The 13,382-nt window shown below is 48.5% G+C and overlaps 1 protein-coding gene and 1 long non-coding RNA gene across 5 annotated transcripts in view; one reads left to right on the top strand and one right to left on the bottom strand.

Annotated features, from left to right (window-relative positions):
* The window catches only part of Shank3 (SH3 and multiple ankyrin repeat domains 3), a 59,798-nt gene that overhangs the window by 32,535 nt on the left and 13,881 nt on the right, over nucleotides 1-13,382 (bottom strand). For all 4 annotated transcript variants that reach the window (XM_057791878.1, XM_057791879.1, XM_057791882.1 and 1 more), the window contains exons 11-13: nucleotides 4,423-4,696; nucleotides 1,507-1,700; nucleotides 435-548 (exon numbers count right to left, since the gene is read on the bottom strand). In XM_057791878.1, the coding sequence (XP_057647861.1) occupies nucleotides 435-548; nucleotides 1,507-1,700; nucleotides 4,423-4,696 (582 nt within the window). The remainder of the gene's footprint in view (nucleotides 1-434; nucleotides 549-1,506; nucleotides 1,701-4,422; nucleotides 4,697-13,382) is intronic.
* On the top strand, nucleotides 1,940-12,345 carry LOC130888644 (uncharacterized). Its single transcript, XR_009058473.1, has 4 exons — nucleotides 1,940-2,169; nucleotides 2,785-2,831; nucleotides 10,574-10,665; nucleotides 10,875-12,345. It is a non-coding gene; the product is annotated as an uncharacterized LOC130888644 (long non-coding RNA).

Here is a 13,382-nt window from a genome sequence, read left to right as displayed (position 1 = left end):
TGCCCACTTGGACAATCTGTCCACTTTGGAAAAGCGCCTCTTTTCTCGCATTGACCTCCTTACGTATCGACCAGCCGCTCGTGATCCGGAGCTCTAAGGACCTGGGATTTCTGTGAAGACTGTACCAGGGCCAGAGGGGTGGTCACCATCCCTGGATACTCAAGTGCCCCCACGCAGAGAGAGGATGCCCATGAGTGTCTACCTCCTGTTGGCATGGCAAAGGTTCTTCACTTTTGTCAGGTTCACACATTCATGTTCCTAAGGACATGTAGGCTTACCCGCAGTGTGTATGTACAAATCTGTATGTATCTTGAGTGTAACTGAGTTAACTCCGCAGTCTTAGTGAACGTCCATATTTGTTACCGAGAAGACCAAAGGGAGACTAGAAGCATACGCCCTTTGGGGGCTACCTGGGCAACACTGGGGTCACTTACCGTGCCGTGTATCATACTGTCGCATCTGCACTTCCTCCACACAGTCAGCTGGGAACCAGCCAGTACGGCCCTTCACGGTTCCCTCCCAGAAACCGCCCTCCCCAATGCTGAGCACTGGGGAAAGAAGCCAGACAGGTTGTCAGGGCAAAGCAGAGCTGGGGGGGGGGGCACCCACGTCCCTGCCACCTGAGGTTCAGGTGTGCCCACAGCCCTAACCCTGGCTCTGCTCTCTTCCCAAGCCCCACATTCCCCCTAGCCTTTTCCCTGGGAAGATTCTGGAATCCACATGGAAGAGAGACTTGAACAGATGGCCTCAGTGAAGGATGGACATGTGGGAGACAGACAGACACAGATGGACACACTTGAAGAGGACAGAGGCAGAAGCAGGGGCCACACTACTGCTCCTGCCCACAGTGACCACTTCCCCCCAACCATGGTAACTGACGTCCACCCAAGAGTCACTGCCAAGAGCTCAGGGTCATCGGGAGGCAGGCAGTGGAGTAAGCCACATGATGTACCAGGAGGGCTGATCTTCACAACTACTTCGACCTCAGAGCCACAGTGCCCAAGGTAGGAACCCAATAACGACAGGGGGCCCCGTGATGAGAGAGGCTTGTCTCCCCAAAACAGGCATCATTCATGGAAGAAATGGGCACTGTTCACGGACAACCACAACTGTTACAGATCCCCGGAAGATGACAAGCCCCCCTCACCTGTATCCCAAGGATTTCCAATGAAGAAGCCCCAGAGTGACACAGGAACCCCACAAGGCGTGGGAGCTCTGTAATGGGTTAGGGTCCTTCCAACACAAGGACCCAGTTGGCGTTGGCCCCCATCACAACAAGAACCGCCCCACAAGAGCCAAGCCTCTACCATGACAGAGCTAGAGCTTCATGCCAGGAGCCCGTAAGACCAGGGCCAGAGGCAGAGACCCCTGCACAGCAGCTTGCTGTCATGACCCAGGGACATCCCAACCACAGAGACCCCAAAATGACATGAACTAGGCCGCGTGCCCCGGGGCCCGCCCCCCACCCCGCTCGCGTCCCTCACCCCGCCCGCCCGCGCCCCTCACCCTTCACGGCCTCGCCGCGGTGCAGTGGGATCTCGCCCTCGCCCTGCGGGCTGTGCGCCTTCACAGCGATGAACTTGCGGCCGGGGACGGCACTGTAAAGTTTCCGCTTCGGGCCCCGGGGCGGCGGCGCGGGGGGCGCGGGAGACGCCGGGCCGGGGCCGGGCGCGGGGCCGGATCCGCCGGGCCCGCTGGGGCTGTAGACGAACACGTAGGTGACGGACGCGATGCCGGGGGGCAGCGGGCACGCGAAGCCGGCGCCCGGGGCCTCCATGGCGCACGGCCCGGCCCCGCCGCCGGCCTCACCGCAGCCGCCGCCGCAGCGCCCACCGCCCGCCCGCCGCCCGCCCGCCCGCCGGGGGCCCGGCCCGGGGCCGCTCCATGGGCCGCGCCGCCGCGCCCGGCCCGCTCCCGCCAGCGCAAGAACCGCGCCCGCTCAGGGCTCGGGGGCCGCGGGGCTGCGCTCCCGGGCGCGCCGGGCTCGCTCCGTGCCACGGCCGCTCCGCGCCCCGCCTCCTCCGCCAGCTCCTCCCTCTGCGGGCGGCGGCGGCCGGCTCGCCCCGGGTCCGCGGTGCCCCCAGCAGACCGACCCCCGCGCGGGAGGCTGGAGAGAAACAACGAGAGCCAGAAGATGGGCGCACGGGGGACGCCGGGCAGAAGTGCCAGGTAGGAGCTGGAGAAGGGCTGGCACCGAGGCTTCGGGCATCAGGGAAGGAAGGACAGGCGGGGCGCAGCGGTCCGGCCTCCTCACACCCTGACCACCAGCATGCACTGGGCGCCCCAATTCTCCTGCCTCTGGGCCTGTCTCTTCTCGCCTTAGACACCTGTCTAGTGCCCATGCTCATTCTATGTTAACCACCTTTCCCATACCACTTCTCTGGGCTTGGGTATAGACTCTGAGGTCTTGATTTTCCTGTTTGCCCAGAAGCCTGCTTGGGCTCCCTAGTTCCCAGACAGGACAAATTCACCTGCTCTGCCAATGACCAGCTCTCTGAGACTTAAGAAATACGCTACACTGTTAACACCACCTAGACAACTGTGACCCTGCCCTTTTGACCAGAGATTAAGTTACTGAATCAGCTTCAAATTTGCCCTTGTGGGCTCCACTATGTTGCTGGAGCAAAAACCTACAGACCATATTTCTGGGCTCCATGCCAGGCTCAGCCAACAGCAAGCAACAGTGAGCCACTGCAGCCCCACCAGAGTCCACGAACGCCATCCGTTTTGGTTTTGTTTGCAAAACAGGCAACCTGTGCCTGAATGGGGTCTTTTCTTCCTCAGTGCGCCCAACTTGCTCTCCACATCCTGACAGACCACTGTCACACCAGGTAAGTCTCTTTAACCTGTATCACAACTCTTCTAAGTGCTTCTCAGCCCCAAGCCCAGCTTTCTACTTCCTCAGAACCAGTCAGGACCACTGCTGAGATTGGGGCGCGGGGGCGGGGGAGGAGGGTTGAGCCAGCGGCCAGCTGCGCAAGCATAGGTGCCTGCACACACGCACACAAACACACAGACACACAGATCGCGCACTCGAGTCACCTAATAAATGTGGAGAAGAAGGAATTCCACCCTCCCAAAGAGCAGGTGAGCTGGAGACCCTAGAATAGAGGCGTTTGTTCTGTGCCTGCTGCAATCTTCAGCAAGCACAAATGAAAGGGACCAAAGTGGCAGCCACACAGTTCCACTCGAAAGCAGCCCTCCTGGCAAACTGTGACATCCTAGAATGCACTCTTTCAGCCACCAGCCCATTCGATTCTTAGAAAACCCGAGGGGCAACGCAAAAGCTTCAGGGGAGAACTGTGATGTGGAACCAAACTGACAACCTGGGGGGGGGGGGTCCGAGCCGCCTACAGCCCGGGAAGCGGGTGGCATACACAGGGGAACAACGCAGAAGGGAAAGTTTCATGTAATCTGCATCAAATGCCTTCTATCAAACACCTGTACCCAGGTCAGCTGATCCCTACTCCCTGTGACTTTAAACAAGTCTCTGGCCCAAGCTGGGCATCAGGACCCCAGCCTGTACAATGATGCGAACAGAGACAGCCTAATCGATCGAGGTTAGCTGAGTGACAGGCTCTGCTGCTCAGCCCAGTGGTACACCAACCCACAGGGCTGTAAGAGCTGGCCGACACAGTGAAAACAACATGCTGCTTATGTAACACTCGCATCCAACAGGCTTCCAAACACCTTCTCTAGACCTGGCTCCGGAGAAACGGCAGGAGGTCAGAAGGATAGCTCCTGACCGCCAGGCAAATTTAAGACTACAACCAGTGGTTAACACAGACAGTGTACCGGGGTCCAAGAAGACGAACCCTCACAGGCACCCCCAGAGAGCTTCTCAAAGGAAACACCTTGCACTGGACTGGTGAGGAGCCAGCAAGGTGGTTACTCTTAAGTCTATAAAGGCTAAGAGCTCCAGGCTACGCTTCCTACTCTTAAGTTACGGGGAAACCAGTGCTGTAAATATCCCGTTTTCTCGCGGTTCCAGGACCCAGGAGGGAGGTTAAAAGTAGGTATGTCTATAGGGCTGGGCCTGAGTTGCGGAGATGCGGGGGGTAGGAAGGGGTGGGGGGTGGTTGCTAACTCTCACTTGCAGGCCTTGAGCCTACATAGAAAGGCATGTCCCAACCCACTTCCTACCAGTACCACCAGTTTCCATGCTGCAAATGAGCTTTCTAACCACAAGCTGGACCATACCCTCTCCACCCACAACTCCCTCCGCTGCCCGCTATCCCCAGAGCAAGCCCCAGTTTCTACCGGAGATCAGCCTGAGTAAAGCCACCCAGGAACTCTGGCCGCGAGCCCAACCCATCACCGCCAGCGCAGGTACCACGAACCACCTTTCCCTGCCTTTCAGCCCTGGTTGGTCATAGCTCTCGGAGCACCCTGACCCCTCCAGGACCTCCCGTACCCTCCTACCTGATCTTGTTGTGGCTACCCCTGCCTGCTGCAGGGCCACCGATGTCCTTTTCCGGCTCACTATCCCTGTCCCGGTCTTTCTCCTCCTGAAGCCGCTGAAGCAGCAGTTGATGAGGGAGGCTTCGGAGAGTGGGCCCAGGAGAAGCTGCGGGCTGGGCATCGCCTTTCAGGTTGATATCACTGGCTGAGCGCTGTAAGGGTCGAGGGGATGCCAAGCCGCTTGGGCCAGCCAGACGTCGTCGCTTTGCATAGCTGGGGGTTTCCCTGAATGGTACTAGAGCAGAGGGGCACAAGTTGGGGGGACTCTGAGGACTAAGTGATTGGGGGGATGGGGGGACGGGGACGGACAACAACTTTATGACTACATTTTCCCTTTCCTTTTCCTCTCTCCAAATCATCCCATATACCCTTCCTTACTTTCAAATTCATGGCGTCCTTTTTCATTGGTACTACATGCATATATGCATATGCATATATATATTCCCAAATATAAGCTGTTCAGTACATATAATGTTACTTATAAGGATGATTTCAGGGCTGACCATTTGGTACTAGATAACCAATCAGTTTGCTCTTCTCTGGGCAACACTATTTCTCCCACTCCCAATATGCCCCAGTTGTCTGTAGTTCTTTCTGTAGGGCAACGGACCTTTTAAAGCTAAAATCCTGGGCTAGAAGATAGCTCAGGTAACTAAAGTGTTTTCTGTGCAAAACTGAGGACCTGAGTTCAATCCTCAGCACCCACAGAAAAAGCCAGGTATGTTGGCATGCACTTGTAATCCCAGCACTGGGGACATGAAGACAGGCAGTAGATACCTGGGGCTCCCTGGCCAGCCTGCCTACATAATCAGTGAGCCCCAAGCCTGGGGAGAGAGCCTGTCTCCAAAATCAAGGTGGGTAGCTCCTGAAGAAAAATACCCAAGGTTGGCTCCTGGCTTCAACACACATATACACACACACACCTACCTGTATTTAGATAAATCTACACAGAGAGAGACAAATGAAGTCTAAAATGTGTTCCAGAAATGCCCCGATCCCAGGAAATCAGAACAGTTAGCCACATTAATGAAGTCACCACTGGGTGACCACATCCCAGTCATGCTGCCTCCAACCCTAACTTGAAGGTTTTAAACTTGCTCCTCTTCTCAGGCAGCTAAGGCTTTGGAATGCCCAGATACGTTGTTAGAACTTCCCACTTTACAAGGTTCAGGATAAATCAGGCTACACATGACAGATCTCACCAGGCTACTGCTATGTGAGACTGTGTACTATTGACTATCGCCAAGGAAACTAAAAAAGGCGTTCTAGACCAGAGTCAGCAAACATCCTAAAAAGAATCCAGCAGTAACTATTTCAGGCTCCGCAAAGCGGAGTCTCCACTGCCATGTCTCAAACTCTACTGTGGTACCATGAAAACTGCTACAAACAGTATGTCAACAAATGGGCTTGTCTATGTTCCAGTAAAACTTTACTTTAAAGACAGATGAGATGTTGACTGTGCATTATGTATAAGAGAATCACTTTAGATCCAAAGACATATATATATATATATTGAAAGTTAGAATATTTTCATTTGTTTGTTGTGTTTTATTTCAAGGCAGGGTCTCACTATGTGGCCCTGGCTGTCTTGGAACTCACTGTGTAGACCAGGCTGGCCTCCAACCCACAGAGAACTGCCTGGCTTTGGTTCCCAAGAGCTGGGATTAAAGGTATATGACACTATGCCTGGCTAAAATTAGAATAATTTTTTTTTAAAATTAACTTACATAAATAGTAACCAAAAGAGCTGAGAAACCATATTAATATCAGACAGAATAAACTTTAAATGAAAAAAAATGTAAAGCTGAAAAGATAGCTCATATAGTAGAATGCTTGACATACAAGCATGATGACCTGGGTTCGATTCCCTATACCCACATAAAGTCAATGTTGTTGAATACACTTATCCCAGAGCTGAGGAGGCAGAGATAGGAGATTCCTGGGGCTGACTGGCCACCTAGCCAAATCTAATCAGCAATCCAGTCCAGTGAGAAACCATGTCTCAACAAGCAAGATTCAGGATGGTTGCCAAGGAACACGACTGAAGGTTGACTTCAGGCATATACAGTCATACAAACACATACATCTGCACACAGACATGCACACGCACACAAGAAAAAGTGTGTGTGTGTAACAAGAGTAAGAAAGATACATTATACATCAGTAAGAAGGTCAGTTCATCAAGAATATTAACAACTATTAATATATATACACCAAAGAACACTAAGACAAAATATGTGAAACAAATACCACTGCCTGAAAGACAGAAATAGAAGCGGGGCAGTGGTGGCGCACGCCTTTAATCCTTAGCACTTGGAAGGCAGAGGCAGGTGGGTCGCAGTGAGTTCCAAGGCAGCCTCATCTACAGAGTGAGTTCCAGGACAGCCAGGACTTCACAGAGAAATCCTGTCTTGAATACCAAAATACCAAGCCAAGAAAAAAGATAAATAGGCAGTTCTACAATTTATATCCAAAAACTTCAACACTCATTTCCAATAATGAATAGAATATCTAAAACGTAAATAAGGACACAGGAGACAAGCCAATGAGACCTGACTAACCATCGAGGGCCTCTCATTCAACTGCAGTACTTCTAGATAGGTAAAACCTCCATGTAAAAAGGTGTTTGTCTAGCATACCCAAGTGTCAGGTTCCATCCCAGTTTTGGAAAAAAAGAGTTGGAAGACCTAGGCATGGTAGCGTATGTCTATAATCCCAGCATTGGAGAGGCAAAGGCAGGAAAGTCAGTGCAAGTTCAAGACCAGCCAGGGGTTCATAACAAGACTTTGTCTCAACAACAACAAAGTCAGCCTTCTGGGTGTGGTGGCACACACTTAATCCTAGCACTAGAGGCAAAGGCAGTTGTATCTCTGTGAGTTAGAGGTCAGCCTGGTCTTCATAGTGAACCCTGGGACAGTCAGGGTAACATAGACCTTGTCTCAAAAAAAAGGTGTGTTGGGGGAGATAGCTCAGCCATTAAGAGCAGCTGTTGCTCTTGCAGAGGACGTGGGTTCAATTCCCAGCACCCACATGATAGCATACAACCATCCACAACTCCAGTTCCAGGGACTCCACAAAGTCCTCTTCTGACCTTCGGAGGCACGAGGGCACTCACATGGTGCACAGACATACATGCTGGCAAAATCTTCATGCACATAAATAACGCAAGGAGTCAACACACTTTTAGCTAGACTGACTGTAGTAATATTTCATTTGTATTTTAATAAATAAAGCTTGCCTGAAGATCAGAGAGTAAAACAGCTGCAACGGTCAGCCTAACAGACCAGGCAGTGTGGCACACACCTTTAATCCCAGTAGCCACACTAGTTTGTCACAGAAACCAGGCAGTAGTGGTGCACAGCTTTAATCCCAGCACTAGAGAGGAATGAATATAAGACAGGAGAGAGCTCTCAGTCAGTCTCATTCTGAGGATTCCTGGAGGCTGGATCATCATTTCAGAGTGAGGTAAAGTAAGAGCCAATGGCTGGCTGTTTTGCTTCTCTGATATTCAAATTGAACCCCAATATCTGTCTCTGAGTTATTAATTGTGCTATAACTGACTTATTTATTTATTTGGTTTTTCAAGACAGGCTTTCTCTGTAGTTTTGAGCCTGCCTGGAAATAGCTCTTGTAGACCAGGCTAGCCTTGAACCCACAGAGATCCAACTGCCTCTGCCTCCTGAGTGCTGAGTGCTGAGATTAAAGGTGTGCACGACCATCGCCCAGCTACAACTGACTTTAAAACATATATATGTATATTTATATTAAATATATATACGTATATATATATTAAAAAGACAATAAAATCAGAAATGACTTGGTATTGTCACCAATCTTTCAAAATAAATAAAATACAAAATAATATTATGAACGATCATTTGCCATCAAACTAGATAACCTAATTAGACAGACAATTATTTTTTAAATCCACAAATTACAAAAACTGACTCAAGAAGAAATAGAAAATCTCAACGGACTCAAAACAAGGAAACTGACTGAGAAATCACAACCTTCCTACCAACAACAGAAAGGTGGTAACAGATGGCATGACCAGAAACACTTGAAGAATCAGCATCAATCCTTTTCAAACTCGCTCAAAGAAACCAGAAGAAGAAAACAATTCCTAACTGACTTGTATTCTAGATCCCCAAGCTGGATAAAACATTCCAAGGATAAATACTTCAGGAACCAGTGTGATACATCAATAGAACAAAACAGAAAAACAACATCACTATTTGAGTTGATTCAGAAAAAATAATCACTAAAAATCCAACATCCTTTAATGATAAAATATCAGAAAACTATGAACAGAAAGAAACTTCCTCGATGTGTTAAGGCGTCTTTATAACCCACAGCTAACATCATACTCAGTGGTGAAAGACTCAAAAGCTTTCCTCAAACACAAGGAGCAAGGCCAGGATGCCTGCTTTCATGACTGCTGTTCAATATGGCAGAGAAGTTCAAGCCAGAGCACTAAGGGAACAAAAGCAAGGGAGGCTGAGCATGGAGGCACATGCTTTTAATCTCAGCCCTCAGAAGTTCGAGGCCAGCCAAGGCTACGTAGTGAGACTACCTCCAAAAAAGAAGGAAAAGGGCTGGAGAGATGGCTTCGAAGCTAAGAGAACTGGCTGCTTTTAAAGAGAGAGAGAAAGGAACGGAAAAACAAGCTGGGCAGTGCTGGCACACGCCTTTAATCCCAGCACTCGGGAGGCAGAGGCAGGTGGATCTCTGTGAGTTCGAGGCCAGCCTGGTCTACAAGAGCTAGTTCCAGGATAGGCTCCAAAGCTACAGAGAAACCCTGTCTCGAAAAACCAACAAAAAAAAAAAGAAAAAGAAAAAATGAAATGTATCCAAATTAGAAGGAAGAAGTAAATCCATTTGCAGACAGGATGATCCTATACTCCAGGCGGTGCACTCGGCAGGCAAAGGCAGGCAGATCTCTGTGAGGCCAGCCTGGTCTACATGAGCCAGTTCCAAGATAGGCTCCAAAGAGAGGGAAGGAGGGAGGGAGGGAGGGAAGGAGGGAGGGAGGGAGGGAGGGAGGGAGGGAGGGAGGGAGGGAGGGAGGGAGGGAGGGAGGGAGGGGAGGAAAATCCCAATAATGTGCCAAGAAAGCCACTAAAGCAAATGCAGAGAAGCTGGTAACATCCAACTACCGTTTCTACACACCAGCAGTGAGTACCAGTGGAAAAGGAAAACATCCTTCACCAAATACTGCCAAACAACTAAAGAGCCACATGAAAGCCGATTCTGAACTCACAGTTCATACAAAAATTAGGCTATAATTGATCAGTGACCTAAATATAAAAGCTGAGCCCGTGAAAGTCAGAGGAAAACTCAGTGGCTGGTGGGCGGGGGGGGATGCCATGTGAATGCCATTCAGCGTGGTGACTCTCACACTCTGAATTCCACCTGAGCAAATCAACATCTAATGTAAACTGTGAACCGAAATTAGACATTGTACCAGTTAGGAAGCACCAACTAACATCTAAGCCATCAAAACAGTATTTCTTATCTTGCTTCTCCTGGCAGTGTTTCTTGCCCCTCTGTTCATGAGTTACAGAATAAAATTTAAATATGCTTAGGTTTTTCTTGTGTCAGATCTAATATAAGAAGAAATTACCGGAGCCACACACAAATAGAAGCGGTCAGCTGCTGAGCCCTGTTGGCCACCACTTAGAACCAACCCTCTTGTGCGCCACATTCTGTGTGAAATTCTCTGGGTTTGTTTGAGAGTATTTTGACTCAACGGTGGCTCCTGAAGTCACACTGACTTCTGAAGTTGAAATAAAAACTGTCCTGGGTCCTGTAGGGAGTCTTTGGGTGTCTTAACTGGGTCTAATGAACAGATCACAGTAGGAAACTCCCAGGAAGACAGGAAATAATAGGTTGTTTAAAGCCGGCAACTGGGACTCTATCTCAGAATTTGCTCTTTTCTAGACAAAGGGTAAATCTTACCAAGAAAAATTACCAGCTTGGAAACCACAAAGTGGCGGGGGGAGACAGAGAGAGAGTCTGCCTGTGTGTGTGTGTGTGTGTATGTTTGTCTGTCTGTCTGTGTGTCTTGCTTCATAGCTCAGGTTGTCTCTTATCTCTCTACCTCTACCTCCAGAATTACAGCATATACCACAATCAAGTTCTTCGGTCTGCTTTTTAACCACTGTTAGACTTCAATCAAAATCTTGAACTCAGAAATAAATAAAGGTAATCCTGTCTAGATAAAAAACATTTTGCCGCCAAGCAGTGATGGCACACACCTTTAATCCCACCACTTGGGAGGCAGAGATAGGCGAATCTCTGGGTGTTCAAGGCCAGCCTGGCCTACAGATTAAGTTCCAGGACGGCCAGAGCTGTTACACAGAGAAACCCTGTCTTGAATACAAACAAAATAACACTTTGCCTTTCTCTCACAGGTTCCAACCTGAGCTCATATATAATCTAAACACATTGATAGGACCTGGTGTCACCCTGAAGATCATCCCCGACATGGCTACAAGCCCCATGGAGTCCACACACAGGTTACATGTGAATTAGAAAACTAGAAACCTATTGAAAGTCATTCCTCAAGTGTTTCTTACCCATGCTACAGTCAACCAGACCTAAGGACAAAAGAAAAATACGTTACTGATTTCAGAGTGCACTAGGTAATTTGGGGTTTTTGTTTGGTTTGGGCTTGTTTGTTTGTTTGTTTGTTGAGAGAAGGTTTCACTGTGTAGCCCTAGATAGACAGGAACTCACTGAGATCTGCCTGCCTCTGCCTCTCAAGTGCTGGAATTAAAGGCCTTTGGCACTATGCCTGGCTCCTTGATTTGTCTTTAATCCTAAACTAACTTTAACGATCCAGAAAGGCCCCTGCAATGTTAAAGAGATACTGAATTAATTAATCTTGTTTGAAGTGTTAAATTGTATGGAAAGCATTGTAGTACTAAACCTTTTGGGGTCGAGGGTGGGATATAGCCAAAGCTGGCCCCAAACTTGTCCTTATCCCGCCTCAGCCTCCAGTGTACTAGGACCATAGGCATACACCACCCCGGTACCAAATTTTAAACCATACTTTCACATAATGTCAAAATACAAATATTATAAACGTGTGTAAGATTCCTGGAAATTGGACTTGTTTTGGCACAATCCTATCAGTTGTCTAAGTCCGGCTGTGTTGAAATCTTGTAAGCCACAAAAAGAAACCCAATCCTTGCCGACTTTGTCACCAGCTTTCAGCCATAGCTATTTGGAGTCTTGCCAAGTGTACAGTTATTATTGTCATTCTTCTCTAAAAGTATGTGCAATTAGCTGCAGCCCAAAATCATTTATCCTTCAAAAACACTGTTGGACTCAGACAAGTACTATGGAATCTAGGTTCCCAGTAACTTCAAGATCATACCACTAGCTTGGAGGAGAATTTTCAAAACTGTAATGAAGAAATGAACCAGCAATGGTGGCCTGAGCCTGAAGTCCTGACAGTTCGGAGGTTGAGTCCAGAGAACTGCTTGAACCCAGGAGTTCAGGGCCAGCCTGGGCAATAACACTGAGAAGAGGTGGGGGCAGGAGGAGGAGAGAAAGAACACGAAAAGGCAAATGAGAGAGAAGGGAGGGAAGGGGAGAGAACAGAGAAGAAAAAGAGGAGAGAAAAACAGACTAAAGAAGAAGAGGAGAAGAAAAAAATACCTGCTGGTTTGTTCCAAACACTAACCACGTCCAAGCAAAACAAGAAGTAGGGACATGGGTCTGGACCTGAAATTCTAGCGCTCTGAAGCGGAGGCAAGAGGGTCACTGTGAGTGCAAGATGAGCCTGGACTACACAGTGAGTTCCAGGCCTTCTGGGATGTAGAATAAGACCCTGTCTCAAAATAATAAACAAACAGAAAAAGAAATCATGACACGAAAGGAAAACACTGATGAGGTATCTGAGTCTGGTTAATTTCAGTGGATGAGTTTTTTTGACAACTTTTTTAATAAAGTTTTTTTTAACTGAAAAAAATGAGGTGAATAATTTTATGTTTATTTGAATTTTTCATTTTAATGTTCTAGATTTAAGGACTATGCTTTCCTTTTGCACTGTCTGTGGCCTGTTGGTGATTTTTTGAAAATTAATACTGAAATATTTGCCGGGTGGTAGTGGTGCATGCCTTTAATCCCAGCACTCGAGAGGGAGAGGCAGGAGAATCTTTGTGAGTTCAAAGCCAGCCTGGTCTACAGAGTGAGTTCCAGGACATCCTGGGCTACACTGAGAAACCCTGAAATATTCACTTCCTCTCTCCACCGGATCCCTTAGCACTGTTAGAGCTAAGCATGGACATGTGTATTGCATGGTAATATATTATCTGCACAAGTTCACTAAGAAACTGTGCTGTTTTCGATAGCGTACAACTGGAGAAACTGATCCTATTACCAAAGCTTTGATTAAAATGTGATTTGAGAATCTGCACAAGATGCCAACCTGTAAGAACTGTTCCAAGCCCTATTTGAGTAAAATGTCACTTTCTGCCTCCAGAAACCTGAGGGGATTTGAAAAACCAAAAAAAAAAAAAAAACCAAAAAACAATGAATTACTACAAGGGTAGTCTGAAGTTCATCTTGATTTTTTTTTTTTTTTTTTTTTTGGTTTTTCGAGACAGGGTTTCTCTGTGGCTTTGGAGCCTGTCCTGGAACTAGCTCTTGTAGACCAGGCTGGTCTCGAACTCACAGAGATCCGCCTGCCTCTGCCTCCCGAGTGCTGGGATTAAAGGCGTGCGCCACCATCGCCCAGCTCATCTTGATTTTAATTTCTGAGCCATCAAAGATTTTTAAAAGTCCAAACTGAGGCCAGGCGGTGGTAGCACACGCCTTTAATACCAGCACAGCGGCAAGCAGATCTCTGGGAGTTCAAGGACAGCCTGGTCTAAGAGCGAGTTCCAAGACAGACTCCAAAGCTACACAGAGAA

Source organism: Chionomys nivalis, chromosome 17 (genome assembly GCF_950005125.1).
Source record: "Chionomys nivalis chromosome 17, mChiNiv1.1, whole genome shotgun sequence".
Taxonomy (NCBI): Eukaryota; Metazoa; Chordata; class Mammalia; order Rodentia; family Cricetidae; genus Chionomys; species Chionomys nivalis.
Note: the sequence above shows the minus strand (reverse complement) of the source record. Positions and strands in the feature narration are given on the sequence as shown.